The 27,879-nt window shown below is 40.7% G+C and overlaps 1 protein-coding gene across 1 annotated transcript in view; it reads left to right on the top strand.

The window, feature by feature from the left end:
• LOC124271407 (rootletin-like) overlaps positions 1-25,029 on the top strand; it is a 111,501-nt gene extending 86,472 nt beyond the window's left edge. The window contains 29 exon segments of the mRNA XM_046706559.1: positions 255-335; positions 1,957-2,060; positions 2,383-2,548; positions 3,038-3,250; positions 3,430-4,142; positions 4,669-4,920; positions 6,189-6,316; positions 6,677-6,840; positions 7,347-7,470; positions 7,624-7,730; positions 8,098-8,419; positions 8,699-8,868; positions 9,078-9,257; positions 9,404-9,600; positions 10,057-10,117; positions 10,120-10,234; positions 10,420-10,605; positions 10,827-11,057; positions 11,060-11,503; positions 11,765-11,803; positions 11,806-11,990; positions 12,539-12,659; positions 18,328-18,491; positions 18,736-18,915; positions 19,991-20,401; positions 20,726-20,926; positions 21,661-21,830; positions 23,280-23,421; positions 23,632-25,029. Of these exon segments, the coding sequence (XP_046562515.1) occupies positions 255-335; positions 1,957-2,060; positions 2,383-2,548; positions 3,038-3,250; positions 3,430-4,142; positions 4,669-4,920; positions 6,189-6,316; positions 6,677-6,840; positions 7,347-7,470; positions 7,624-7,730; positions 8,098-8,419; positions 8,699-8,868; positions 9,078-9,257; positions 9,404-9,600; positions 10,057-10,117; positions 10,120-10,234; positions 10,420-10,605; positions 10,827-11,057; positions 11,060-11,503; positions 11,765-11,803; positions 11,806-11,990; positions 12,539-12,659; positions 18,328-18,491; positions 18,736-18,915; positions 19,991-20,401; positions 20,726-20,926; positions 21,661-21,830; positions 23,280-23,421; positions 23,632-23,970 (5,910 nt within the window). The 3' untranslated portion in view covers positions 23,971-25,029.
• Positions 25,030-27,879: the final 2,850 nt, after the last annotated feature.

Genomic DNA, 27,879 nt, shown 5'->3' on the forward strand with positions numbered 1-27,879 from the left:
TTTTTTGTAAGGGGTTGTAGAATAAGTGATTTTAGATGCACAGGCCAGATGTGATAGTTTCCTGCAACTTATTTTTCTTTGTAAGAAAAAGGATACTTAATGAAAAAGTTGTGTTACAGCTTCTTCAATACAAGAAGAAATGTCAAGAACTTGAAGATTCAGTACGAGAAGCCAATATGATATGCAACGAACATCTGTTAAGGTAATTAATATCCAATGAAATCATGGTAATAATTCTGCCCTTTACAATACAGGTCATTCAGTACAAGAAAAAGAGTGAGGACTCAGAACTGCAATTCCAAGAGCTAAAGGCTCATTATGATAACGTATCAGCGGTAAGCTTGTGTCTGTGTGCTGTGATAGTGCTAGCCCGACAACTGGTTAGGATGAAGACAACCTTCTATCGTCCTCACCTGACATTTCTCACATGTTCATTTTGGCACCTTTGTGAAGTTTCTTGCAAAGTCTTGCATCCTATTTCACACTTCAGGAAAGACTTTGAATACACACTTTGTTACAACAGTGCACAATATTTTCATCTAAAATATGTTTCATCACAGTTTAGAATTCTTTGGCATTCACACTAATATTTGTTCCTTAACATGTCGGACAGTGGAGTTGCAAGACACCCCATCTCTGGTGTCCCCCTCCCAACTCTGATATTGCTACCTTATTGTTGAAAACGACATAAAAGTATACTCACTAACTCACTTGTTTATGTGCACTACCTTGAGCAAAGCTAAATGTTACACATGCAAATCAGACTTGTTAAACGATATAATGAAGTGCTTTCATACTTTCTGCAATAACTCCAACCCTTTAGCTTTGGGGGGTAGCCTAGTGGTTAAGGCGTTCGCTCGTCACGCCGAAGACTCGGGTTCGATTCCCCACATGGGTATAATGTGTGAAGCGCACACTGGTGTCCCCCGCCATGATATTGCTGGAATATTGCTAAAAGCAGCATAAAACCAAACTCACTCACTTTAGCTTTGGAATATGGTCAGAGATATTGCTGATGAAACAAAACATCACTATACCTTCAGTTGTGAAAGGGCTGATGATAATATGAGAAAAAAACAAGTGCTGAATATCAATCAATTACTCCCATAGAGTTACCCTTGTTAGATAAGCAGTATCGCCCAGAAGCATATCCATATTCATCAGTTTGTTACTTCCCATCCATCCATCCATCTGTCCAGCAATCCAACTGGCCATCTGTCCAGCAATCCATCCGTCCATCCATCCATCCATCTGTCCAGCAATCCAACTGGCCATCCATCCATCCTGTCCAGCAATCCATCTGCTCACTATCCTTACACTCATCTTCACCAATGACTCTCTTATTCATATTAGATATGACAGTGTAACGACCAAAGACATTTGTCTTCTTACCCGTCATACTCCATATTTGATTTGTTTCTTATTCATGAACCCTGAACCCTAACGTTTAATCTGCAGTACTGGATCCTGCTGTCATGTAGCTGAGATTCTTTCCAAAGTGGCATTAACCTCTTATCACTCACTCAGTGTTGCAGTAGTGTAAACTGTAGAGCTACAGAAATTCACAACAAGTTTATTCAATAGCTAAGGTTCCCCGCCTTGTCTGTTCTGTCCAGCTTTTGAATTCTGTGTGCCAGAATGTCAGAAAGCTATCATTGTAGATAAAACCATCAGCCCTATCTTTCTCCCATCATTCATCCATATTGTTTCATATATATATTTTATAAGGTTCTAATCATGGTCTTGTTTCTTCAGTTTAGAAGTACATCAATTTTATGGGCCCAAATTTAAGAAAGATAGCACCTTTAATGCAGAAAGAACCTTCAGTCACTTTTTACCCATCCATCATCCTTCATCCAAAGTATGTGTCCATCTAGTTCACAATTCATCCCGAAAGGAGGTTGATCTGTTTGTGTTGTCCCTGACCTTGGTTTGACCCTGACCTTCTGCTAGCAGCTTTCGACACTGGAAAGTGCTGAGACAAGACTGAAGTACTCGGAGGCTGATCACGTGATGGACCTAGAGACGGCCCTCATCAAGCTGGAGGAAGAGCAACAGAGGTCAGTAGTTGCAGCAGTGGTTGTAGTAGAAGTTGCAGAAACAGAAGTAGTTGTAGTAGAAGTCAGGAATTAGAAACAGTAGTGATGATAGTAACAGCAGTGATCATCTTCATCAGTAACAAATACAAGATGAAAGTAACAAGGGGTGTTATATTTTATCTACATGCATTTATTCAAAATCTAAAATTGTCCTCTTTCTTTTGAAATCTTTCATATTGGCTGAAAAAAATTTCTTCAGAATCCTGTCCATCATAAGATTCTTTCAAAGATATTACCCAGTTCAATGTCAACAAGTTATAATGTGCTTTCTGCCTTCTGCCAGGAGCTCCAGTTTGGCCCATGTTAACGGAATGCTGCGAGAACAGCTTGACCAAGCTACCTCGGCCAATCATCAGCTTACGTCGGACATACACAAACTCACCACCGACTGGCAGCGGGCTCGTGAAGAACTGGAGGCAAAGGAATCAGAGTGGAGGGAGGAAGAACATGTGAGTTACCATGACAACAACAATAGTAATCATAATAATAATACAGCAGCATTATGCCAAATCTGCTGTGAGCATATTTATGGTTTTATGATTTATGAAACAGTATTTGCTTGATGCGCTTTACTGTTCTGATACTGGCAGTCTGATACATGACACTGGTACAAAGATCAAATACTGCCATCCCAGTCTGATGCTAAAACAATGACCTTACACTGGCATACTGGTCTCAAACTAACTGTATGGTGTAATACTGTCATTGATATTATGATCAGATACTGCCACCCAAGTCAGATACAGACTCACATCTGATCCACTGGAACTGTGATCTAACGCCAACTCTCTGATCTGAGATCGACTCGTTGGTCTGGAACAACAGACATCTTGGTACTTCTCAATGTCCCTGGTTTTCCAGAAGATGTATGATCATTACAAGGAGTTTAGCCAAATGATCTTGATTCTTGTATATGATCATGTATTTTCATTTTGCAGACCTTCAACGAGTACTTCAGCGCTGAGCATAGCCGACTCCTATCTCTGTGGAGAGCAGTTGTAGCATTCCGTCGTCAGTTCAGTGAGATGAAGACTGCAACCGAAAGAGATCTGGCTCATGTGCGCACAGATGTAACCAAGGCGGCACGCAGCATGCACTCCGCCTGCCTGAACCTCGGTGCCAACATGCGCAGTTCAGACACTCAATCTCAGGTATGTCATTAACTCATATCATGGCCAAGGAAATATTTCCAATTTTTATCTTGATTGCAAAACTTTTGTTTGTAACCTCTTTTGAAATTGATTTAAGTTAACGAAAAACAAAATGAAATTAGATTTATTTGTCATGAGAGCGCATGTTATAATTATCTGTACCTTTTGCCATTGCCCAGGTTTTGGTGGACAGGGAACGCAGCGAGAAGATGGTCATTGAAAATCAACTCCGTGAGGAGATCCGCAAAGTCACCGAGATCCAGACTCGCTTCGACAGCCACAGCACCGACCTGTCCACTCGAGTACAAGAACTGACCATGATGAACGAGCGTCTCAAGATCCAGCTTGACGAGAAGGACAAGACTGTCAACACTCTGCAGAAGACCATTAACCAGCTTGAGGGCAACGCTAGCGAGATCTACGAGAGGGAGGTACCTGAGACCGATACCGCTCGTCAGATCCGCGAAGAAACTGAAGCGCTCCATTACGCTCTCCGCAACATCGCTGAAGCCGTCATCAACGATGCTGACAGAACAATGGAGGACAACATAGATGGAGTCACTTTACCTGAACCTTCAGTCCGATCTTCATCACCACTCAGGGCAAGGTCGATCTCACCAAGGTCAAGGTCACCTGGCATGAAGAGTCGATCCCCAACTCGTTCACCTTCCCCACGAGGGCGATCCCGCTCTCCCGCTTTCGCTGACGCCACCTTCTCAGCCGTCCAGGCTGCTCTCAACAAACGGCAACTCCAGGTATCGGATCTCCGCGCCAAGCTGGGAGCCAGCCGGGATCACACCACCACGCTGAGGAAGTCCCTGGATGATGGGCAGAATGAGAAGAGGCGTCTGGAACTGCAGATCCTCAACCTCAAGGAAGACCTTGATAACGCGTGAGTAATTTAAACAGTGTTATATGCAAGATGCCAGGACCCCATTCCACAATGGGATCTCAGCTTTATGTCCAACGTTAGTCTTATGTTAAATTATGGGAGTTACGATCAAATTAGCGCTACAATCACTTTGTTAAACGCTTCCAGAGTAATTGGGGTGGTGGGGTAGCCTAATGGTTAAAGCGTTGGCTCGTCACGCCGAAGACCCAGGTTCGAATCCCCACATGGGTACAATGTGTGAAGCCCATTTCTGGTGTCCCCAGCCGTGATTTTGCTGGAATATTGCTAAAAGCAGCGTAAAACCAAACTCAGTCAGTCATTTAGTCCAGAGTAATTACATTTGACTAGATTATAACAATCCCTTTCAATGTGTCCTGTTCACATTCATCTAAATTCGATACATAAATTTATAGTCATAAGGTCATGCCTTGTTATGTTCTTAGGACTTAACTGACCAGGAAAATTGTAAGATACAAAATTGGATCTAGCCTTCATTTGACAATCCCTTTGTTCATATCTGTTACAGTCACAGAGATAAGGAAGATTCCTTCCGTGACCGAGACCGTATCAAGAACGCACTGAACGTCACTGGCAGTGAGAAGTCACAGTTAGAGAAGGTGCGACAGGAACTCAACGAAAACATCGAGGGACTCCATCGAGAGATGGAGAAACTGCAGGCCGCTAACTCTGATCTCCAGAGACAGAGGGACAACCTAGAGGACGAAAAAGAGGACATCCTCAAGGACAGGGAGAGGGGACAGAAGGAGAACGAGAGATGGTGAGGATGAGTATTTATATAAACATCAACCTCCCAGTTGAAAAGCTGCAACAGTATTAATTCACATGTATATTGAAAACACAGGCTGACATATATTGTACTTCCGGTAAAAGCCACATGCATACAGTCAAAGTTTGGGGTTTCAATCCCAGACTCTTCATGATCATGACCTATGGTTCGGTAGCTCCACATCACTCACAAAGCTGGCAAGCTGTGATATAAATGAAATACTGTTTAAGTTGCGGTGATTTCATATCTGTGAGAAAGTAGAATGTGAAGATGTGTTATACATTCATAGGACTTGCCTTTATTATGTGGGTTCTTCGCAGAAACATACATTCAGAGTAACACTTTGTGTCTTCAAACTCTCAGCCCCTCAACTTGCAGCCCTTCTATGATTTAAAGATCAGGGCCCTGTTCCACAAACTGATCTTAGCCCTAAGGTGATCATTACTCCCTTACTTTAACACTGACTGGCAGTCGGGTAGCCTAGTGGTTAAAGCATTGGCTCGTCACCCCGAAGACCCGGGTTCGAATCCCCACATGGGTACAATGTGTGAAGCCCATTTCTGGTGTTCCACCCCGTGACGTTGCTGAAATATTGCTAAAAGCGGCGTAAAACCAAACTCAGTCAGTCAGTCAGTATTTAAAGGGTCCTCCTACAGCCTTGCATGTGCGTCAATATTTGATGAGATGGGCCAATCAGGAGCATGCAAGCATTACAGCAGATCCACGCCTACTTTGTCCACCCTTCCGCTTCCTTGTAAAAAAATCAATTGTCTTTTCTGTTAAACTTAAGGATCAATAATAGAATAATTGCTTTGATATGAGGGTATAAATTGTTTAAATGTGGGAGGCCAAGCAGTTTGTATACTTTGTATTAAAAAGAATTACAGTTGTAACTGACAATTGAAAAACAACAGTGTTTAAACTTAAAGGAACAGCTTCATTGTTAAGATGTCCCTGAGATTGCTACATTGTAAAAATGTGTATGCACTGTGATTGAGGGTGATTGTTAGCATTCACTAGTCAGAAGAAAACGAACAAAATATATTCACAGGGACTTACACAGGAAAATACAAAAGTTTTTAAAATGAGATAATTCCATTCTTGAAAACATGAATGGAACTTGGGGGAAGGATAAATATGTCAGAATCTCAGGCTCATACTCAAGACTTAGGCTTTTATCATGGGACATTTAAGCACACGCATTTTGGCAAAGTTTTGGTAGACCTAAAGTCTGAAGTTCTTTTGTTTCACTATTTCAGCCAGAAGATGATCTCCCAGTCAGAGACGAGGCTGTCGTCTCAGCGAGAGGAGCTCGTTGCCACCAAGGAGGCTTTGAACCGAGCCCTCCTCGACAAAGAAGTCCTTGAAGGACAGAGGAATGAAGTTGGTGAGTAGTCCTGTACTGATTGTACAGTGAAATAAACTGTCTTTGTACAGTCGGGAAACAATGTGAACTTTTGACCTTCCCACCTGTAAAACCTGAATTTTATTTTCAATAACGTTAAGATTATGCAATGCTAAGAAATCACTTGTGATACATTCAGCATGATCAGCATTGACTTCTTCTTGTAAGGGAGATAAAACAAACATCAAGTACATTTTGATAATAGGGAAAAGAATAAGAATGCTAAATTAGAATATTGTGGTTGTTTTACACAAGTGTTCTACAAATCAGATCTTACTTGTGAAATAGTCAACATTTTAGGAAGTTTCCTGATGCTAACAAAGATAAATATTGTCTTCCTAGGTGATGCGCTGTCTAAAGCCGAGCTCCAGAAGGCAGAGATTGAAGTTGAGATCAACAAGCTTAAGACAGAGGAAGCTGCACTCCGTGATGCTCTGCTCAAGATGCAGGCTCTCAATGAGGGGCTTGGCCAGGACAAGATAGAACTCAACAAGATTATCATTCAGGTACAAACTCACTCACTCATACAATAAAGACAAACAAACCACTCAAGCAGGTAAATACAAATTCAATCCCACATCACACAATGTAAAGCCCATTTCAACTCCCTGTTATGATGTTGCTGGAATATTGCTAAAAGCGGCGTAAAACCATACTCACTCACCCACTCACTCATACAATAAAGACAAACAGAAACCACTCAAGCAGGTAAATACAAATTCACTCACTCATGCAAGTAAATACAAACCAACTCACTTATACAAACAAATACCTGCCCACTCACTCACTCACTTATACAAGTAAATATAAATCCGCTTGCTCATGCAAATAAATACAACCTCAACATACATGTCACACAGATAAACCAGTTCAAACCCAACTTGCCGACTCAATTACTCACAGCTGAAAAATGAAAAACATACAAAAAATGGATTAGAGCTCTTGTTGTGTTTTAAGATGTCTTTGACATGATTCATTCATGGAAGCTGTAAGACTGTGCCTTCTCTTACAGATGGAGGCTGAAAAGGCTAATCTAGCCAGTGACAAGTCCGCCTTGGAGCAGGAGAAGGCCGGTATCCGCGAGGAGCTGGTCCGTGTTGAACAGGAAAAGATGGATGTCGAAACTGAGAAAATCGGTAAGTCATTCCAGGAAAATTGGCATCATTTATTTAACTAAAGCTCTAATGTTTTCAATTGTGGGTTGATTGTAAATCATAAGTTGAAGGAAAGTGACCAGTTCGAAGATGTGTACTTCTTGATGTTGACGATTGACTTTTGTTGACCATTAGGTCTGAACCAGACACTGGAACTTTCGGAGTTGACTCGACAACAGTTGGAGGAGGAGATCCGCTCCCTGAATGGAGAGAAGGCCAACGTGCAGGCTGAGCTGTCCATGGTGAGAAGCAAATATTGTAAACTCAAATATCAATCGCACACTGTCCACGTCGATAAAAATCAATCATTTAATGGCTTAAGATCAAAGAATGATTATAAACAATTTTGGGGTTTAGTAATACCACCATTGTTAACTGTCTTCCTTACGACACACATCAAGAGGATTTTCTCATGCATCTTTGGGGTGATGGGGTAACTTAGTGGTTAAAGCGGTCACACATGATACCAAAGGAAAATGTTCTCCACGTGGGTACAATGTTGGAAGCCTGTTTCTGGTGTCTCCTTTATAATAGTGCTTGATAATTGCTAAAAATGCCATAAACCCAACTCACTCACTCACTGACTTATGCATCCTTGTTTTCTTGAAGGTTTCTCGTCAGAAGCAAGCTCTGACTGATGAACTGCTTACAGCAAGGAAAGATCTTGAGCGCAACCAGTCAGCATATGACCGTATTGTCAAGGAGAAGGAGATCTTGATGACCGAGAAAGGCGAGCTTGTGGTGCAGGTGACTGCGACCGAGCGGGAGAACCGATCGCAGAGCGAGAGCGTGGCCTCCCTGGCCTCCGAGAAGGACCAGCTTGAGGCAGCACTGTATGAGGCACAGCAGAATGTGCAGATGTTGGAAGTCAGGAAGTCGCAGCTGGAGGGAGAAAACCAGGAACTCATTGTCCGCAAGGAGAACTTACAAGGTCAGGGTCATTGCACATGTGCAGATAACATATCAGAGACACTAGGATGTCTCAAGCGTAAAGGTGTAAAAAGATTACTCTTTGTTTCTTTTGTCCATTATTTTAAGTGTCACAAAGTTGCTCATTGTTCTAAGTGTCACAAAGTTGGTCGTAGTGTCACAAAGTTTTTGTAGTCAGTTACACAGTAGTATGTAAAAGTCAGTAAATAGCTTCTCACTGAATACGAAGTTCGGGTTGAACAATGTTAGTTTCATGAAGATTGAACAATTTGTGTTGTAGCTGAAATCCAGCGACTCGTCAAGGAGAAGGAGGCTGACATCGATCGGGCCGAACACCACCGCGAGGGTCTCACCTCACGCATGCAACAGATGGAGCGTGACCTGCAGATGGCGCTGACACAGGAGAAACAGTCACATGAGGAGGATGTCGAGAGACTCAGTCGAGAAAGGGTATGTGATGCAGCTTTATCCAAAATTATATCACTTCATTTTGAAGTTTTTAATAAAAATATTCCTCCATCTTTTTAAAACTTGGATTGATGGCTTGGTCAGCCACAGAATCACGTGCAATGTATTTAAGTACTTTGAATAATATATTAATAAAGTGATCTTTACCATGATGTATCGATATCAGTAAAGATGTAATCGGTACATTTCAGGATTCGCAAAGGATGCAGTTTGACAACGAGCGGGAACAGCTCCTCCACCATCACAACCTTGAGAAGGAAGACATGTCAGGTCGCTTTGACAGGGCGCGGGAGGAACTTCACGAGAATCTGGCCTCGCTACAGCGTGACCGAGATGATTCTCTCCTCATGGCCGAGAACGACAAGCAACAGGTGAGTTGGTGGCCTGTGATGATAAAACTACTTGTTCTTTGGTTTCTTCTTTCCTGACGTTTTCAATAGATCACTGTTGTAATGTTAAGAAATGACTGCCAGATTTGAAAAGTATCAATATATTAAATTGGACTTTTCCGCTTCAGGCTATGTCCATCTTGGAGCAGGAGAAGAGCACTCTGCAGGAACGGTTCTCCCAGCTTCAGATCGACCTGCACAGCACCAGCACTGAGTACGAGCGACTGAAGCGAGAGTACCAGACCCGCCTTGAGACTGACCGCAGTAGCATCAACAGCCTCCAGTCACAACTAAAGAACTTCCAGCAACAGTTTGAGGAGACCACGTAGGTTGCTTACAGCTTACATCTTTGCTTCGACATGGCCTTTGCAATATACAGGCCAATATTGAATAAATAAGGTTTCTTCATGGCCTCCTGAGGAGCTCCTCCAGTGGGCTCTGGTGTCACAACTCTGTTGTGTCCCTTATGAGTGAGTGAGTGTAGTTTTACGCTGCTTCACACATTGTACCCATGTGGGGAATCGAACCCAGTATTCGATGTGACAAGCGAACGCTTTAACCACCAGACTACCCACCGATTCTCCCTTATGAGTGACTATATTTGGTCAGATCTTGCAGATCTTGTTCTCACTGTGTCATTGCCAGCTTGAGAACCATGTCACATTGGATGAAGCAATGTCTAAGCTCTCGTCAAAATTTTGGTTTTAAGTAAATTCAACATGCCTCAACATTTTGAAACAATTTAGTTGGAAATATATTAATGGGTGTTCTTTTTTTCCAGAGAGGGACATGAACGTGAGGTGAAGGATCTCACTCTACAGATCCGTGAGATTGGCCGTCAGCGCGCGAAGGTGCCCTCCGTGAGGTGGCTGAACTCAAGGTTCAGCTCAAGCTGGTCGAGGAGACACGAGACTCCATCAGACGAGACCTCATCGACGCCAACAGGAAGATCAGAGAAGGTGATTATTTATTTAACAAGATGATTAAGTGCCCAAGAAACACTGTCCAAGTATTGTAAACTAATATTCCCTCCAGACAAAATATAACAGATGGGAATAATTATCAAGAGAAATATTATCAATTTCATATTGCATGGAGATGTTTATAAATATTTGATTTCGATTTATTCTTTTTTTTTTTTTAGCTGAGGAGATGAAGGATCAGCTCCGCAAGGATGTCCTTGACCTTAAGCGTGCTGTGAATGATGAGATCCACGAGAAGGACGCTGTAGGGAAAGCAGCAGATGACCTCCGCAACAAGGTCAAGAAAGCAGAGGCTGATAAGACAGAGCTGAATCGCGGACTGCAAGAGGCTAAACAGAGGATTATTAGTAAGTTTATCTCACAAAATCACGTTTCAAGCGATCTGATTGGTTGAAAATTAGGAAATGAGATACAAAATTTCTGCTCCTGGTCATAGGTTTTTTTGTACATACAAAGGTTGGTGTCTGGTTCAGTGAAAATAAATCATTCTGAAAAGTATTTTTGTTCTATTAGACTGATGTATTGTTGAAAAAAGAAAATTTTACATGCATATTCTTCTCTTTTTCAGTCATGGAGGATCAAAGGGTTGTCACGCAGAAAGAGTCTGGCGACCTCCGCATGAACCTACGGGAGGTCGAGAAGGCTCGTCTTGAGGCTCGTCGTGAGCTGCAGGATCTCCGCCGACAGGTGAAGATGCTCGATAGCGAGCGCAGCAAGCTTGGCAAGGAGGTGTGTGACCTCCAGGTGAGGGTTGCTCGGGATGAAGACAAGGAAGAAGAGTCAAGGAAGGCGTCATTCGACTCAAACAGAAGGTCGTTGAGACCGAGGCCAGCCGTGAGGCTCTCCGCAAGGAACTGGCCAACATGCAGAGAAAGATGGCTGAAATTATTGACGAGGCTCGTCTGAAGGAACGCGACTACCAGCTGTCAGTTGATGACGGCCGTCGGGGAGAACGCAAACTGATCGACCAGTGCAAGAACTATGAGATCTCACTTGAGACCACCAACAATGAGATCTCCGATCTCCGCCTCAAGCTGAGTGGCGCTGACGGCAGGGTTAATGCCCTTGAAGCAACCCTTGCTCGGCTAGAGGGAGCTAAACGTGATGTTGAGTTCAAACTAAGCAGCATCGTGTCGAGTCTACGACGCACTATTGGCTTCCGACAGGACATGCCACGAGCTCGCAGCCCAATCCGTTCTCGCAGCCCTAGTCCAAAACGATCACGACCAACATCTCCATCCAAAGGTAAAACCTACCTCATTGTCACATATTCAACCGATGTATAGATTAATATGCCGCGTCAACAAGAGTAATATACAGTGAAGTTCATCTCAGTGTCTTTACAGTAAGAGATAAACCAACATTTGCGTCCATATTTTAAGTTTTAAAAATCTGTTGAACGGAATATTAAGGACTTTCAACCAAGTTCACACATCGTCACCATACTTGTTTGTGTTTACAATATATGCAACGAATACATATTTACATCTCAACACTCTTTTTCAGGATTTGACAGTACCTATGCTACCACAACTGAAGGTCGTGGCTCCCGATCCCACGAACAGGATCACCAACCCGATCCGGCAGTCCATTCAGGTCCACCAGTCCTCTCCGTAGTCGCAGCATGTCCCCAATGCGACGTGACATAGCCGCAATTGATGTCGACCCTGAAGCTGTCCGTATGGCCCTCCGAGACTTCATGCAGCAACTAGCTTCCGCTGAGCGAGAAAGAGTAAGTATACATTGTACAACATGGTCGCTGACCTTGTTATACAGCCATTTATCGAGATCTTTATTGTGTATGTCCTTATGTAGGAATTCATGTAGTTCTTGGATGCTGGAGCGGTAGGGTAGCCTAGTGGTTAAAGCATTCGCTCATCATTCTGAACACCCAGGTTCTATTCCCCACTTGGTTACAATGTATGAAGCCAATTTTTGGTGTCCCCTGTCGTGATATTGCTGGAATAATGCTAAAAGTGGTGTAAAAACTCACTCACTTGTCCTGGACACTAACTGTCCCTGTACAGGGATTTATATAGACCAGTTGTCAGCCACAAGTTTACTGCAGATGTCTGGTGAACAAATTCCAAATTCGCCATTTCCCAGCGTGTGCTAATAGGGAATCGCTAATGTAGCTTTGTAGATGTGGAAGAGGCTCTCAGTTTATGTTACAGTATGGAGTCCGTATGAAAGGACTTTGTAAAGATATCGCTAAATTAAAACAAATTGTTCCTGTGTCATGTGCCTTGTTTTCTGACAATGAAATTTGATTGGTTGCAGGATGATGCCATGGTGCAAGTGCGCAGCATGGTCACACAGGTCAAGGACACCGAGGAGGAGCGTGATCGCACAGAGATCCGCCTGCAGCAGCTGCAGAAGTCTCTTGGTGAAGTTGAAGAAGGTCAGTACCGTTTTCTTGATAACTTTTACTTTCATTGTGGAGATGTTAGTAGTGTTCTAGTAAAGAGTGAATGGTGGTTTGAACTATAGTCATTATTGGTGAAGATATATCATGGTGGCCTATGAAAATGCATGCACACCAGTGGCAGTGAGGCACATTTTCAGGATACAATAACACATTTTGACCTCAAGATAAGAATAATTCCTCCATCTTTCTCTGGAACATTGATGTCGTAATCCTCAATTTTGGTTACTCTCACTCTGTAAAATCTTCAGCTTTTGCAACAGACATCCTCTTCACTGTCAGCTGTAAAATTAGTAGTTGCATGGAAAGTAGTAGTAACCGATCAAGTTTAGTTGGCTTTTAGGATAGTCCTCAAGGATGCACATAGTTGCTGTAGTAGATCAGATGTGTCTGGCATTAGGGACTCAGGCTTGAAGGAGTTGTCTCCCATTATTCTTCTGCCATCTCGGTATTTATGACTGATGTGTTCAGAACCACCTCATCTGTTATGTACTCCCGGTTTAGAATGGTTTTCAGTCAAAGTTGTGTCCACATTACAGAAGTAGACAATGTGTATGTAAATACACAAGCCTGTTTCCATTGTAGGGCAGGCAGTTGCATATACTGATTTACCCCCTTGGTGCAACTTGCTGCAATATTGCTGATGCACCATAAAGCAGTAATCACTCACTCACACACACACCTCCTCACATTAAATCTCTTAAAATTCCTGTCTTGTTATATTTTCACAGATTCATATCTTTTTTGACTAAACATGCATCAATAAAAAATAGTTTTCAAAATTTCATATAAACTCTTGATTAAGTAAACATGCATCAAACGTTTTCAAAATTTCATGTGAACCTTTAATAAGAACATTGTGTGTTAGTGAAGGATGCACACATATGTAGTGTAGTTTTGCTGCTTTTAGGAATATCCCAACAAATGCCTGCAAGATCACAAAAACCTCATTGTACCAAATTGGGGAATCAAACCCAGCCTTAGCTGTGGCAAATGAACACTTTAACCAGTGTGCTACCAGAACACCCAGTATAATAAAACAACCCTCCCTGGTTCCTTTGATGCATGTATTTCTCTTATCGACACGATCTGACCTCCAGAGCAGTTGATTTCGACTATCGCTTAAGTCGTGTTTTAAGCCAAAGCTGCAATAAAACCATCAATAATGATTTCTGGCACCTGTTATGAAGGACTTGCTAGGATAATAAATAGTGATCGATGATAGCAAGTGAGACCAATCCTGTCCTGAAATTGTCATCTGTTTGAGAGGGTATTAGTAGTATCTTAGGACGAGGTACCATCTGCAGACAACATGCTTTAGTTGTTGGGGTTGATGAAACTCATTCTACCAAAGTGAACAGTAATCTCGACACCACACAACATTCATGAATATATGGGGAAAACAATTCAGTGTTTATGATTTTCACATTATTATTTTTTAAATTTTTAATTAAAATGTAATTTAATTAATTATAAGTAATTAAAAAAATATTTCAGTGAAATTCTTTGGATTATGAAATATTTGAAATTGTAGTAAGGGAAGGTTTGGTGTAGTGAATATGGTACAGATTATATTGTAGATCTTACGATTTTCAAAGGTTTTGTTTGTTTGGGGTTTTTGTTTAAAGCCGCACTCAGCAATATTCCAGGTATATGGCGGTTTTCAAAGGCAGTCACACAGACTTGTATCTCATTCAATTAACTCTGGATCCTATATCTCACAGTATGTCCCTATATAATTCACTGAATCACATGAGTCTCTTTGATGTCCAGCGTTTTGCTGACTTGACATATATTGATGACGAGTCTGTTATTACACGCAGGCTTTGGTATATTTGATCCCTGTAAGATTGAGCATTGAGGCATGCAATAACTAATCAAATAGATCTCAATTCAACACTTGTGAAAGATTCCATTAAGACCTGACCAACGGCAACACAAGGCCGTATTAATTTACAGTTCGTTTGTCGCCATTATTTGACTAGGATTACCGGTAGTTCTTCAGTGGTGAGATTACCACAACAGTATATTATATCATCCATGCTGAATAGACTTGGAAGAAAGACATACTGATTGTCAAAAGGTTTATAATTGAATTCTGTACTCCACGCAATAGGCATTGAATAAGTTTGGACAAATCAACACAGGCAAGGTTTTCCAGTATTGGATGTTTGCTTGGATTGCACTAGCTCCTTATGTCAACACTTCACTTTTCTGTATTCCCCAGTACCTGCCTGAAGGTCAGTGCAGGCTTAACACAATCAATATTTATCGGAGAAGACCGCTCCCCCCACGATCTAGACTAGTATGGACATGTTTGAAAGGTTATAAGACCTCATTGTGAGTGAGATATGCCCTGACTTATGGACCCACTAAGGTCTGTCACCAACACCAACTTAAGAATCTAGTTGCCGGTGAAAGATCACAGGAGATCTGTGGAAATAATTTACAGTTGTGACTAGTTGTAGGTAACTATTACTGATCCTGAAGCGGCCATTTTGTGACACTTACAAACTGGAGGCAGTGATTTTGTGAACATGTTGTGAGGATATTAAAATGCAGGTGTTTAATCCTGCATATTTTGGCAGCAATGAATCAGGATTCGGTGCAATAATGGAACGTTGAAAAGGAATGTTGCAATACTAGCCTTTCACTGCCACGCCACTGTAAGGAGCTTTGTGACTATGTATCGTATATACCAACTACCATCCTATTACCTAACACTGCCAGGATTTCTATCCACGCCCCAAAAACGGTCACAAGACACAGAATGTATTTCTGAAGGATCGTCATTATCTGTTTTATCAGAACTTCCGTGTAACGATGGTTTGTACAGTTGTTGATTGAATTTTGACTGTTCTCTTTTGCAAAATCATTGCAATTTATATTTTATGTGACCTGACATTAATATTATATCCATAATGCATGGTTCATATTTCTATAGTTACATTACTGTTATTGTGTTGTTTTCAAAAATATTGTGATGAACATTAAAAATTAATTGTTAGTTATTTTTTATCAATTTTTGTAAATAACATGATAGGTTTATCTGTAAGTCAGTATTGCATTCCCTAGGGTAAACACATTTAAAATTAATACTACCTTCCTGACAGTGTGGTATAACTCATGTGTCTGAGCAAAGTAATAACTATTTCATTTATTCATTGCTGATTATTATAGGATAAGTATCATATGTTCCTGATTCAATGATGTCTGTTCTTCCACTATTTTATCATACTTTTGTACTTTTTATTTCTTCTAGGTAAAATAATGATATTTCTTAAACAATATAATTCATTAATGCCTGGAACTATCTTATGAGGAACAGGAGCAAGATCTTGGTTTTTATGTATTTAACTTTCTTTAGTTCATGTTCAGTTAGTTATATTCAAAAACAGTTACAATAGAGACAAGGAAGTGTATAGAAATATCCTCTATAGACGCCATGGTTTATGTAACAGGTGATTCATTAGAGAGGTCGTTAAGGATATTATAGTATTGTTACCTGTCTATCTTATTGTGTATCTGCACAATAACAGGCATGGAATATTGTCTCAGGTGCGACATTCCCAGCATGCTTTTGTCCTGTAATCAATACACTCTTGTTTCACTGCATACGACCAGGATGAATAAATAATTACTCATGTTTCAAGTTACGCTCACATTCTCCGGGTGGGCGTTCTTGGTGGAAAATGAGTACTTAGCATCGTTATGGTTGTAGGTGAAGGACACATGTCCTTGGTAATTCATGCAGTAGTAAATTACTAATGTGATCAGTTTAGGTGATGCTAAAATATTTTATAATAGTCTATGTAATATATCTTGACAGATGGTTAAAACATTTTATATTCCATGTAATATATATCTCCATAGATGATAACATTTTATGATATTCTATATCATATATATCTACTCAGATTATAAAAACATTTATATGATATTCTATGTAATATATATCTCCATAGATGATAACATTTTATGATATTCTATATCATATATATCTACTCAGATTATAAAAACATTTATATGATATTCTATGTAATATATATCTTCATAGATTACTGTTAGGTTCCAGTTGTAATAAAATTAATTCCTAATGTGAATGTCTACAAATATAGTGTGTTGAAATGAAAGATCAAAAATTGGAATTGTAAGGGTGACTAAGTATGTATTTATTCATATCTACCTTCCAAAGATGCTATAGAATTTTATAATCCTGCAAGTGAAAGAGGATTTGAATGGTAGCTGCTGATAATTATAATAAATCTACAGGGAACGGTTAACTCAAACATAAATTCACAGAACAGCCTGGGGGCAGCATAAATATGTATATTGCTTTTCTCCTCTCTAAGCGTTATGGCACAATATTGTCAGGTCACAGGGTCAGCTTAATTTGCATAACAACATATTAACATTGTACATTGAATGGGTAATGGTGTGATCTTGGGTTCATTTTGTTGTCATTGTCAATAGTCGTGTTGGTCCAGTACACTTCATTGTGTCTGCTTGTCATGGCCATTATGACCCTTTGACCAGTTTCAGGTTCCGAATAATTGGCAGATCAAGCAACAGGGTTGAGAGAGTAAATTCAAGATAGTTGGCTGCCCCTGATCAAATTTTGTTGATGTAACTCTTTCATGTCCCTTCCCTTTTTGAGATAATATAAACCTTTAATACTTTGCATGGGGTTACTTGTAAAATTGCTGATAAAGCATAAAATAATTTTACTTACTCACCTGTGTTGGAAATATTTTCAAAATCAGACACTATATTACTTTGACAAATATTATTTAATTATAAATTAAATACTGAGGGAGTTCTAAGATTTATGTCATGTTTGCTCAATATGCCATAATTTCTGTATGGAATTCTAATGAGGAACATTTTCTTTACTGTTTTGTAGGGCATTGAACTTAAAAGCCTTGTACTTTATGTTGTATCGCTTTCGGATCTTGGGATATTTTTCGGACTATATTGTTCACATGAGGCTGTTTCTTGTACGAGAAGATAAAGAGTGATTAATATGAACCAGGATCCAGAAACTACAACAACTTATCAGCTTCACATTTATTTCAATCTCTTAGATTTGTGGGCACCATTAATGCAAGATAAGCTGTACTGGTGTTCCATGGATTTAGTTAAGCCCCTTGTCATTGGTTCATTTGAATGCTGATTAAAATATATTGGTATTCAGTGTTGGATAAATCAGTTGAAATAACAGATTGTTAATGTTGTATGGAAAATAGCATGTGTTAATTTGGAGTTACTATTAAACACACCTGAAACAATAGATTGCAAAAGTTGTGTTGAAAATGGCATCTGAAAACTGAACTTAAACACCACTGAAACTGAAATATGTGGTAGAATTTGTTTGGAAAATAGCATTTGTTATTTAGTTGCTCAAATAAATACAAATACATTTAGTTACATTGTGAGATACATCAGATATAATGTAATAGTTAATATAATAAACAGACAAAAATGATAATTTAATGATAATTTGAATTTTTTATTACCATTCATTGAAACTTAAAACATTTGGAGTTTTGATGCAAAGGGTTAGATTTTCATTTTATGGAAAGAATTTGAAAATTTTGTTTCTTTGAAATAATCCAGTTATATTGTGAACGTGTCCTGATTACAGACAAGCTCGGAATTGATGGCCGTCTCGCCAGCGCCCAAACAGCTCTCATGCTGCAAGAAGAGACTATCCGCCGCAACGAGCGGGAGAGGAAGACAATGGCCGACAAGGTCAGCGCTCTTGAGAGGAATGTGGCTGCCACCGAGTCCGAAAAGAGACAACTGCAGGTTGGTAAAAACATCTAATTTCTCCCAGAACTGTGTTCCAGCTGACTGATAAATTCTGATATATTAATCAGAGATTTAAATATTAATTTAATCACTTTCTACCTGACAAAGGAGTTTTGTTCTTAATGTTTAGTTCATTGACCTATTACAGAAATAAATAGCTATTGACATTGAACCCATGTGTTACTGGTATCATGAGAATTTGAGGCTTGAGATTTGATGAAACATGTACTTGTCCTTTCAGGAGAAGATCGCCAAACTGAAACAGTCCGAGTCGAAGTTGGAGGAGGATAAGAAGACGATGAGATCCTGCTTGGATGATGCTGAGAACAGGTGTACGAAGTTGGAGCTGACGCGTCGGTCCATGGAGGGTGAAATGCAGAGGTTGAAACTGTCCATGAATGACAAGGAGACCGAGAACCAGGTAAATACGATAAATACGCACACTGATTGATAATTACGACAAATACACCCAATGACAGGTAATTTCGACAAATACTCACACTGATTGATAAACACATCAAATATGCCCAGTGATTGATGAATACATGATTGATGAATAGGTAAATATGGCAAATAAGACCTCTGATAGGTAAATATGAAAAATATGGCTACAGAGTGGTTTGGTCTTTTATTTATTAGAAACTGATACTTATTTTTGAAAGTATAAACAAATTTGAAGAGCTGCAGAGATTTATTGTTTTATATTTTAATTTTGATCTATTATTATTTGATGTGAATTTTGAAATTATTAACAGCTGACCTTGTAGTCTCCTGGTATATATTTCCATTGTAGCGCCTGTCTGAATTATGTGCATTGCCCAAGCTGTGATCTTTGAAATCAATTATTGCCTCTCACTGCTAAAATGACCCAGTTAATCCCAGTTAATCAAAAGCATTGTTGAGGTTTTATAAATATTACATGAGAATTGCCCTGGCCGCTAATTAACTGCTGCAGTCTGATCTCACAGGACTCAGACTGAAGCAGATGTTGTAACAGATCAGATCATGCTGTCTGTGTATGCAAGAGGTTTTCTTGGCTATCTGTGAGGGTTAGACATTTTGTTTCTGGCATGGATCATCGTTCAGAAAAGAGTAGCAAATCTCCCAAGTCAATGGACTTGCTTCTTAAGCATGTGAAGTCAAACTGTTTCAAGCTGGTAGCTGTAGGAATTCAGAACAAGCCGATGAAGGTGTGTGTGGCTTTGTGCCAACGTGTGAGTGCAGACAAACCTGGGCTGCGTTCAAACTAATCTTAGCGCTTACGTGACTTAAACTTCCATGCTTTAACACAGGCTTATGATGATTGTAACGCTAATGTCACTTTGTTCAGACGGCGCTGTCCGTCTTTTCTTGGATTTTGTTCTGTATCTCCAAATATGGACAATAGTTTCAGGAATATCATTCAACTTCAGGTAGTGGTATCTGTAGACTGTGTAACCATGATTAATCCAGCCTTTGTGTTTCCAGTTTTAACACTGTTTTACTCCATCTTACAGGTCCTCCAAGATCGTGTTGAGAGTCTCAACAAGCAGATCCAGGACCTCGAGACCAAGTCCCAGTCCCTCCAACTGACCGTCGACCGCATGAACATGTCCTTGGCCAAGACGGAAGAGGAAGGTCACCACCACAAGGACAAAGTCCAGTCCCTGAACATGTCGCTGTCGGACAGTAACGCCGCCATCAGCGAGTTGGAGGAGCGTGTGGCGCAGCTCCAGCGTACTCTCACCAGCAGCGAGCAGGACCGACGGGTGCTGCAGGAGAGACTTGATGCCACCAGGCAGAGTCTGAACGATGCCAAGAAGCAGAACCACATCTTGATGGAGAGAATGCAAGCTCTGCAGTCCGAGCTTGAGGACAACGAGGTCCGCAGGTCCGAGGTGGAGGGACAACTCCGACAGAGCCATGGTGTAAGTGTCATAATGATATTTCCCTAACAGAAATAATAACAATCTAAGGATATCAGCTGTAACATGAAATGAAAATAACTTGGTAACAATGACATTTAAAAAGGAAACAACATCTCTGATGATACTCAGACTTGAGTATTTACAGTCCACTGTCATTTTGCTGGAATATTGCTGAGTGTGGCATTAAACAACACACAAACAAAAACAAAATCAAAGGACATAGATTATTGTGAAAGTGTATTGTCTTATATCTGTTTAATTGCTGAAAGATGACAAAAACCAGAATGAAATCAAATTACCCAGAATCCCACTTTGTGTTTCCAGATGATCGTACAGAGGCAGGAGAGCGAACAGGAACTGAATCAGCGAGTCAACAAACTAGCGATCGAGAGACAGAGCCTGTCCGAGCGGGTTGCATCTCTGTCCAGAACCATTGCCAATATGGAGTCCGAGCAGCGTGAGGTGGAGAGATCGGCTGTCAGGCTGGAAAAAGACAAGTCAGCCCTGAAGAAGACTCTTGATAAGGTGATTAATGCATTCTTTGAAACAAAATATTCCATGGTCAATGTACAAAGATGGGTGCTAAGTAGTCTTATAAAAAGTCGTGGATTGTAGCTAAAGTTTCATTATTTCTTTGATTGTTGTGGGTGGTGGGGTAGCATATGGTTAAAGCCTTGGCTGCGTCACGCCCGAGACCTGGGTTCGATGGATTGTTGCTGTAATATTGCTAAAAACTCAGTTTCAGTCTTTGATTGTTGTGTAACACCTCACTCAGCAGTGTTCAAACTTTATGGCGGTAGTCTGTAAATAATCAAGTCTGGACCAGACAATCCAGTGATTGACATCATCATCACTGGCAACTGGGATACGATGACATGTATCAACCAAGTAGGCAAAGCCTGACCAACTGATCCCATTAAACTCCTCTTACGTAAAACATGGGTTGTTTGAAACCAATTCGAATGCTCATCTCTATGGGGGTAGTCTGTCTCACAGTCCCTGAACCACATTATTTTCCCTACTGCCAAGCCCTCTCTGCAGTGCTAAAGCTCTAAATAAAGCAAGTCTAGATTTCCTCAGGTTCTGAATCTCTGGTCTCCCTGGGGCTAAATGGGCTTGTTTGTTACTATCAAAATTATATATATTCAGAGACTAAGCATTAGTCTACTATGGGGGCTGTCCATTAGACCTAAGGAAAGGTAACTGGATTAAGATGTGTATGAGAAAATATAACAACCAATGTATTAATACCTTTGCAGGTGGAGAGAGAGAAGCTTCGCAGTGAAGAAATCTGCTCCAAGACTGTTCACGAACGCAGCAGCCTAGATCGCGGTCTCCAGCAGCTGGAAGTAGACAACGTTGAGTTGCAACGTCAGGTGCAACAAATGCAGGCTCAGTTGGCTGAGGCAGAACAGCAACACGCACAAAGGTAGGGGAGATAACTCACTCTGACTCAGGCTAGAGGGGGCTCCTTTAGGCATAGCTTCACTCTTGGTCATTTGGTTGAATGGAAACTCTGAGAATAACAACCAAATTCATGTTATTATCTGACTTTGTGGAGATTACTTATATTTTACAGAAAAATTAATTTGAGCAAAATATAAATTTTCTCTCAAAATGGGACCCAATGATTTTTAGTTTGGAGTGCTGGATAAACCCCTAATACGAGCTACATGATGCAACAATATGTCAAAATATTTTAGTTCAGCAGGTTTTACAGAGAAAATGTTTTTCGATTTGTGGACACGACAGTGAACTGACTGCCTGAAATGCTTAGCCTTGATGCAAAGTCTTTGAATGCTTCTGTCTGTCATTTAATGTATTGCCAAAGCATTTTTATGCAAAACCATATAGGTGCCACTTTGAATCTGCAATGCAAATCTTAAATAATAATTCTTTAAATGGCAGTTGCTTTATTTCATCTAATCTCATCTTCTTCTATCCCATTAACATAGCCAGTGCGAACTTAACAGAGACCATTTAGCAAGGTATCATCAGCATTGCATGAACGGAATGCAGATCACGTGATCACACCTGTGTCTAAATGTGTTTTTATTGATAGTGTCATTTTCCCAACTTTTTGTGGGAAAATGTTGTGAATTATAAAGATAGGGAATAACTGCACTTATAACTGCATGACCAGGATGTAGTGTATGACCAGGATGTAGTGTATGACCAGGATGTAGTGTATGACCAGGATGTAGTGTATGAGCATAACTATGAAGAGAGCATACATACAGCATGTCAGCACAGATTTATTTAGTGCTATGATCATGATGTGAACACAAGATGCATAATCATCATCACAAGCATGACAAACTCGGTAAATTTTATTTCACAGTTTGTGCCAAGCATGATTTCACATGATATTTTTCGGTTTTCGTATTGTGGAAAAGTTTCATGTGCATTGTAAATATTATTAACCATCATTAATCCAAAATATATTTCAGTATTGTTGTAATTATTTAGGAGGAAAAATGAAAAACAACTTTTAAATGGTCAATGATTAAACTGATGATAATAGCTGGTGAAGACTGCATTGAAAGTGGCTGATCCAATGGGCTTTAGGTTCACTTGAGTAAAGAACTCAAATGATGACACAATCTATTCTATATGTGCCTGTGATTGGTTCCTTACTGATCAATATACTGTCTAGAGATGAACCAGCAAATTCACCTTATATATATACCTAACTTATATAACTAATATACCCTAGTTTTGAGCCTGACCCATGCTGGAAGACCATCAGTCAATATACACTTCTTAGCTTTGAGATAACACATCTTTTTAATTGGGACTGACCAATGCTAGGCATCAGTCTATATATACTGCCCAGCTATGAGATAATGTGTCTTGACCATGTGGTTGTCTGCTTCAGGCTGATTGACTTGACCACCAGGCACCGTGCTGAGACTGAGATGGAAACCGAGCGTCTCCGTAGCGCCCATCTCCAGGCAGAACGTCTCCTGGAAGCCAGGGAGAGGTCACACAGGCAGAAATACAAGGGACTTGAGGAAACAGTGAGTTAAAATTAAATTTCAACTTAAACTTGAATTTTAATTAAAACCTATAGATATCTGCGAATAACAGTTTTCAAGATTAGTGAGTGAACAAAGATGTAATCTCTCAAGAAAGTCGATGAGGGTGTCCATTATTCTTGGTTCTCAGCCTTATGAACACAAATGACAATATTCAACCGGTGTATAAAATCCATATTTTTCTACCACCAGGTGGCTACACTGAAAGACCAACTGTCCCAAGAGATCAAGAAGCGTCAGCAGTACATCGCTCGCAGCGTTCGAACCGGCGATGAGATCCGCGACATCCGCACCATCCTTGACAACTCCCTGTGCAACGTCGCCCGTGACTCCAGCCTCGACCCCATCCTCCTGGAACATGAGTCTCGCAAGCTGGACGAATCCTTGGAGATTCACTCCTCATACCCCGTGCGCCTTCCCCGACATCGGTCACCTGTCCGAGGCTCCTCCCCTGTCAGGCTGAGTGGCATGCAAGCATTCCGTAGAAGTGGACGTAGTCCAGTCTCACTCCGACAGAAGATGAAGCAGTAACATCTGACATCAACAAATGAAATTTGACTGTGATATTTTAGCAATGCTGTCTCATATTCATGACTGGTCAGATAACAAAATCAAAGGATTAACTCTTCAGTGTGAAGAAATACTTGAAATATATTTGGGAAAATGTATGATTTCGACCAGTCTGAATTCCTGCAGGAAGCAAGGATGCTTTTCTAACAACTTTCCTGTCTATGCAATGTGTGAAATGTATCATTAGGTCAACAGCTGCCACCATTGCTGGTATTGTCATCATGTGAGAGAGTATATCGTTTCCGTCCATATCGAAAATCTAGTTTTATACACAGAATGTAATGACGAGTGACGTGCTGTGAAAAACTTGTTTCTCGTCTTCATTTCATTTTTTTACAACTGTTTTCTTTTTCTTTTATCTCGCATAACTTGTTGCCCAATATTTTAACTTTGTTTGCAATCTTTTCTCTGTATTTGACTTTTTGTCTTTTTCTCTGTATCCGGATCACGCCAACAAGGGAGGTAACTCCTGTTTGACAGCATTGTCAGCTATTGTTTTGTTGTAGTTGTGTAACAGTATTACATTTTACACTGGTATTTTCTGCTGTATAATTCTCCTAATACAGGCTGTGATATATTTATTTAATGAACATATTTGATAATTTATGTATTGTTTTCAGTTATATTAGAGATATATTTAATCCCGCACAGAGTTTGATCCTTGCACTAGTTTTGCACAATGGTTTTGTAGACATTTGTCAGTGATAATTTATGTGTAAATTAAGAATGAAATCATTCTACCCCCTACGAAATAGTCCTTATATGAAATCACTGAAATGGTTGCATGTCAATAGTATATAGACTGTGTTATGTAGTTGTTTGTTACCGTGACGACCGAAAGTCTATGAATGTTAAAGATCAATCTGTGTTAGATACATTGTTGAGGTTTGACGTATGAATATGTACTTGTATGTAGACTGAACCGGTCTGGTGTAGATCTAGTTCTAACAGTTTGAGGACCAATCATTTTTTCATTGGATCACTTTTTCATATATGAATAAAGTGTGTTTTAACTCAAAATATCTCTTGTTTGCCTTCTACAATATGAGTACTACTCACTCAATTGGATCAACAGTTAATCAGGGGGAAGTTCTAGCCCCAAACAGGATTACAGTGACCAAGTTTGGGTCTGCTAAGGTGGCACTTGAGTTGGTTGTAACAGAGTTGTTCCCCATTCAGCTGCCAGGATCTGCTGAACAATTTTCCCTTGACATGACAATACCAGTTTCTGGGTTCCACACTGTTTCTCTTTGGAATTCTAACACAAACATGCATGCACACACACAGACAGTGAGAGACATGCACGCACGCACGCACACACTCACTCGCTCATCTTCCTGAGACAAGGGAGTTGTACTGACTAAAGCCCAGTTTCCACCCTTGCCAAACATGGCTGCAATTTCTGAGTTATATTCTGGCAGGCCAAAGAAGTCTATACATTACCTACCTGAAACAGAATTCTCACCTGGTCACTGAACATAGTGACTGCCATGCACTTCTCATTCTGCAAAGTCTTAGTTGAATGGCACTGGGTGAAAGTGAACTATTCTTCTGTTAACTTGGTAATATTGTCAAGATGTTGCCATTTTTAAAGCAAGTGCAAGAAATGGGGTGTGAATGTGAAGCTTTTCTTCAATTTAAGGGTAACTTGATAAGATTATCTTGAATGGGTGCTGACCTTTTTCTTTTTTTTTGAAGTAAATGCAAGTGACATGACCGGTGGAATCTGATTGATCAATAAGAGGGTCATTTAAGGGACATAACTCCGGGACATCCTTTTCAAATGCCACTGGTGAAATCTTGTAAGTCCAGCCAAGTTTGGCAAGGGTGGAAAGTAGATTTGTTTAGTGGGTTAATTCCCCATGCCTCAGGAATATACCCAGATCAACAGTTGATCAAAACCCACTGTTGATCACAAGTAATGAGTATCTTTGCAACTGGGATTCAATGACGTGTGTCAATCAAGTCAGCAAGCCGACCACCCAAGCCCGTTGACCGCCTCCGTGGGGTAGTGGTTAGAGCGTCCGCCCGGAGAGCGGAAGGTCGCGGATTCAATCCCCATCCGCGTCATACCAAAAGACGTTATAATATGGTACTTGTTGGTCCCTGCCTTGCGCTCGGCATTAATGGGTACAACAAGTACTGGTCGGCTCGGAGTCAGTATAATGGGTCTGAGTGGGGTATTTCTGCTTCACTGCGGCATGGTATCTCAGTGGGCTAGCACTATAAAACCAGCTTAAGTCTGGGCTAGTACAAGCAGCCGCACATACACATACACATGCATGCACGTCCTCATATGAGCGAAATATTCTCAAGCACGACGTTAAACCCAATTCCACCACCACCACCCAAGCCCGTCAGTCGTCTCTCGTGACAAGCATGGGTTGCTGAAGACCAGTTGTAACCCAAGCCTCTGGTGGCACTACAATCAATCCAGCCTAGTTTGGCGAGGATGGAAACTCGATTTTTATGGTCATTTACCCAACACCCCTGCTTCATATACCAACATGAAGCTTTGATCAAGACTTGCTGTTGATCAAGTAGTACTATCCACACTTGACTTGTTCTCAAAAGTTTTGCATTACATCTTCAGGACAGGTCTTCAAACTAGTGGTCGATAGCATCAGCAACAATAAATGAAGTCTGGACTTGACATCCCACTGTTAGCAAGGTCATGCTATGTAACATATAGCATTCCCTCTGAAGTTATTTCCTACACAAATGATTCAACATTTCAGCATGATATTGAAGTTGTGGTTGGTTGGTTGGTTGTTTAACGCTGCACTCAGCGATATCCCAGCTATATGGCGGCGGTCTGTATTTAATCGAGTCGGAACCAGACAATCCAGTGATCAACAGCATGAGCATCGACAGTGTATGAAATAAGCCAAACACCCAGCCAGACATCTGTGATATTGATGGAATATTGCTAAAAGCGACATTAAACCATATTTTTCAAAACCATACATCCTATCAAATGAGTGAGTATGGGTTTTTTTTGTCATCTTTAGCAATATTCAAGCAATATCATGGACACCAGAACGGGGCTTCACACATTGTACCCATAATCGGAATGGAACCGGGATCTTCAGCATACAAACTTGAATTGAGATTTACTTTATGTCACCAAACAGTGCAGTCATGTGGAGAAATTTGTTTATGCAGCTGCATTATATCCACTCACTCACTTCCTTTCACATCCGACCGCCTCCTTGGTTAGAGCGTCCGCCCGGATTGCGGAAGGTCGCGGGTTCGATCCCCGACTGCGTCATACCAAAAAGATGTTAAAATATGGTACTTGTTGGTCCCTGCCTGGCGCTCGGCATTTATGGGTACAACAAGGACTGATCGGCTCGAAGTCAGTATAATGTGTCTGAGTGGGGTATTCATGCTTCACTGCGGCATGGTATCTCAGTGGGCTAGCGCTATAAAACCAGCTTCAGTCTGGGCTAGTACAAGCAGCCGCACATACACATACATACGCATGCATGTCGTCATATGAGCGAACTATTCTCAAGCACGACGTTAAACCCAATTCCACCACCACCTTTCACATCCTATTTTATTAGGATTTTTTATTGGGTACATTAGGTGCAATAATTTTCTCACTGAACATTGTTTTACCTTCTTGACAACTGGCCCACAAAAGGGTTCATTGCTGTGTTTTTAGTTGTGCTATCTGGGAAGCGACTATTAGAAACATGGAGAAATGGCTGGCTGGCTGAGTATGGTTTTACGCCGTTTTTAGCAATATTCCAGCAATATCACGGCGGGGGACACCAGAAATGGGCTTCACAAGTTATACCCATGTGGGGAATCGAACCCGGGCCTTCGGCGTGACGAGCGAACGCTTTAACCACTAAGCTACCC

This window comes from Haliotis rubra, unplaced genomic scaffold, assembly GCF_003918875.1.
Source record: "Haliotis rubra isolate DU_JTF1 unplaced genomic scaffold, ASM391887v1 Scf16, whole genome shotgun sequence".
NCBI lineage: Eukaryota > Metazoa > Mollusca > Gastropoda > Lepetellida > Haliotidae > Haliotis > Haliotis rubra.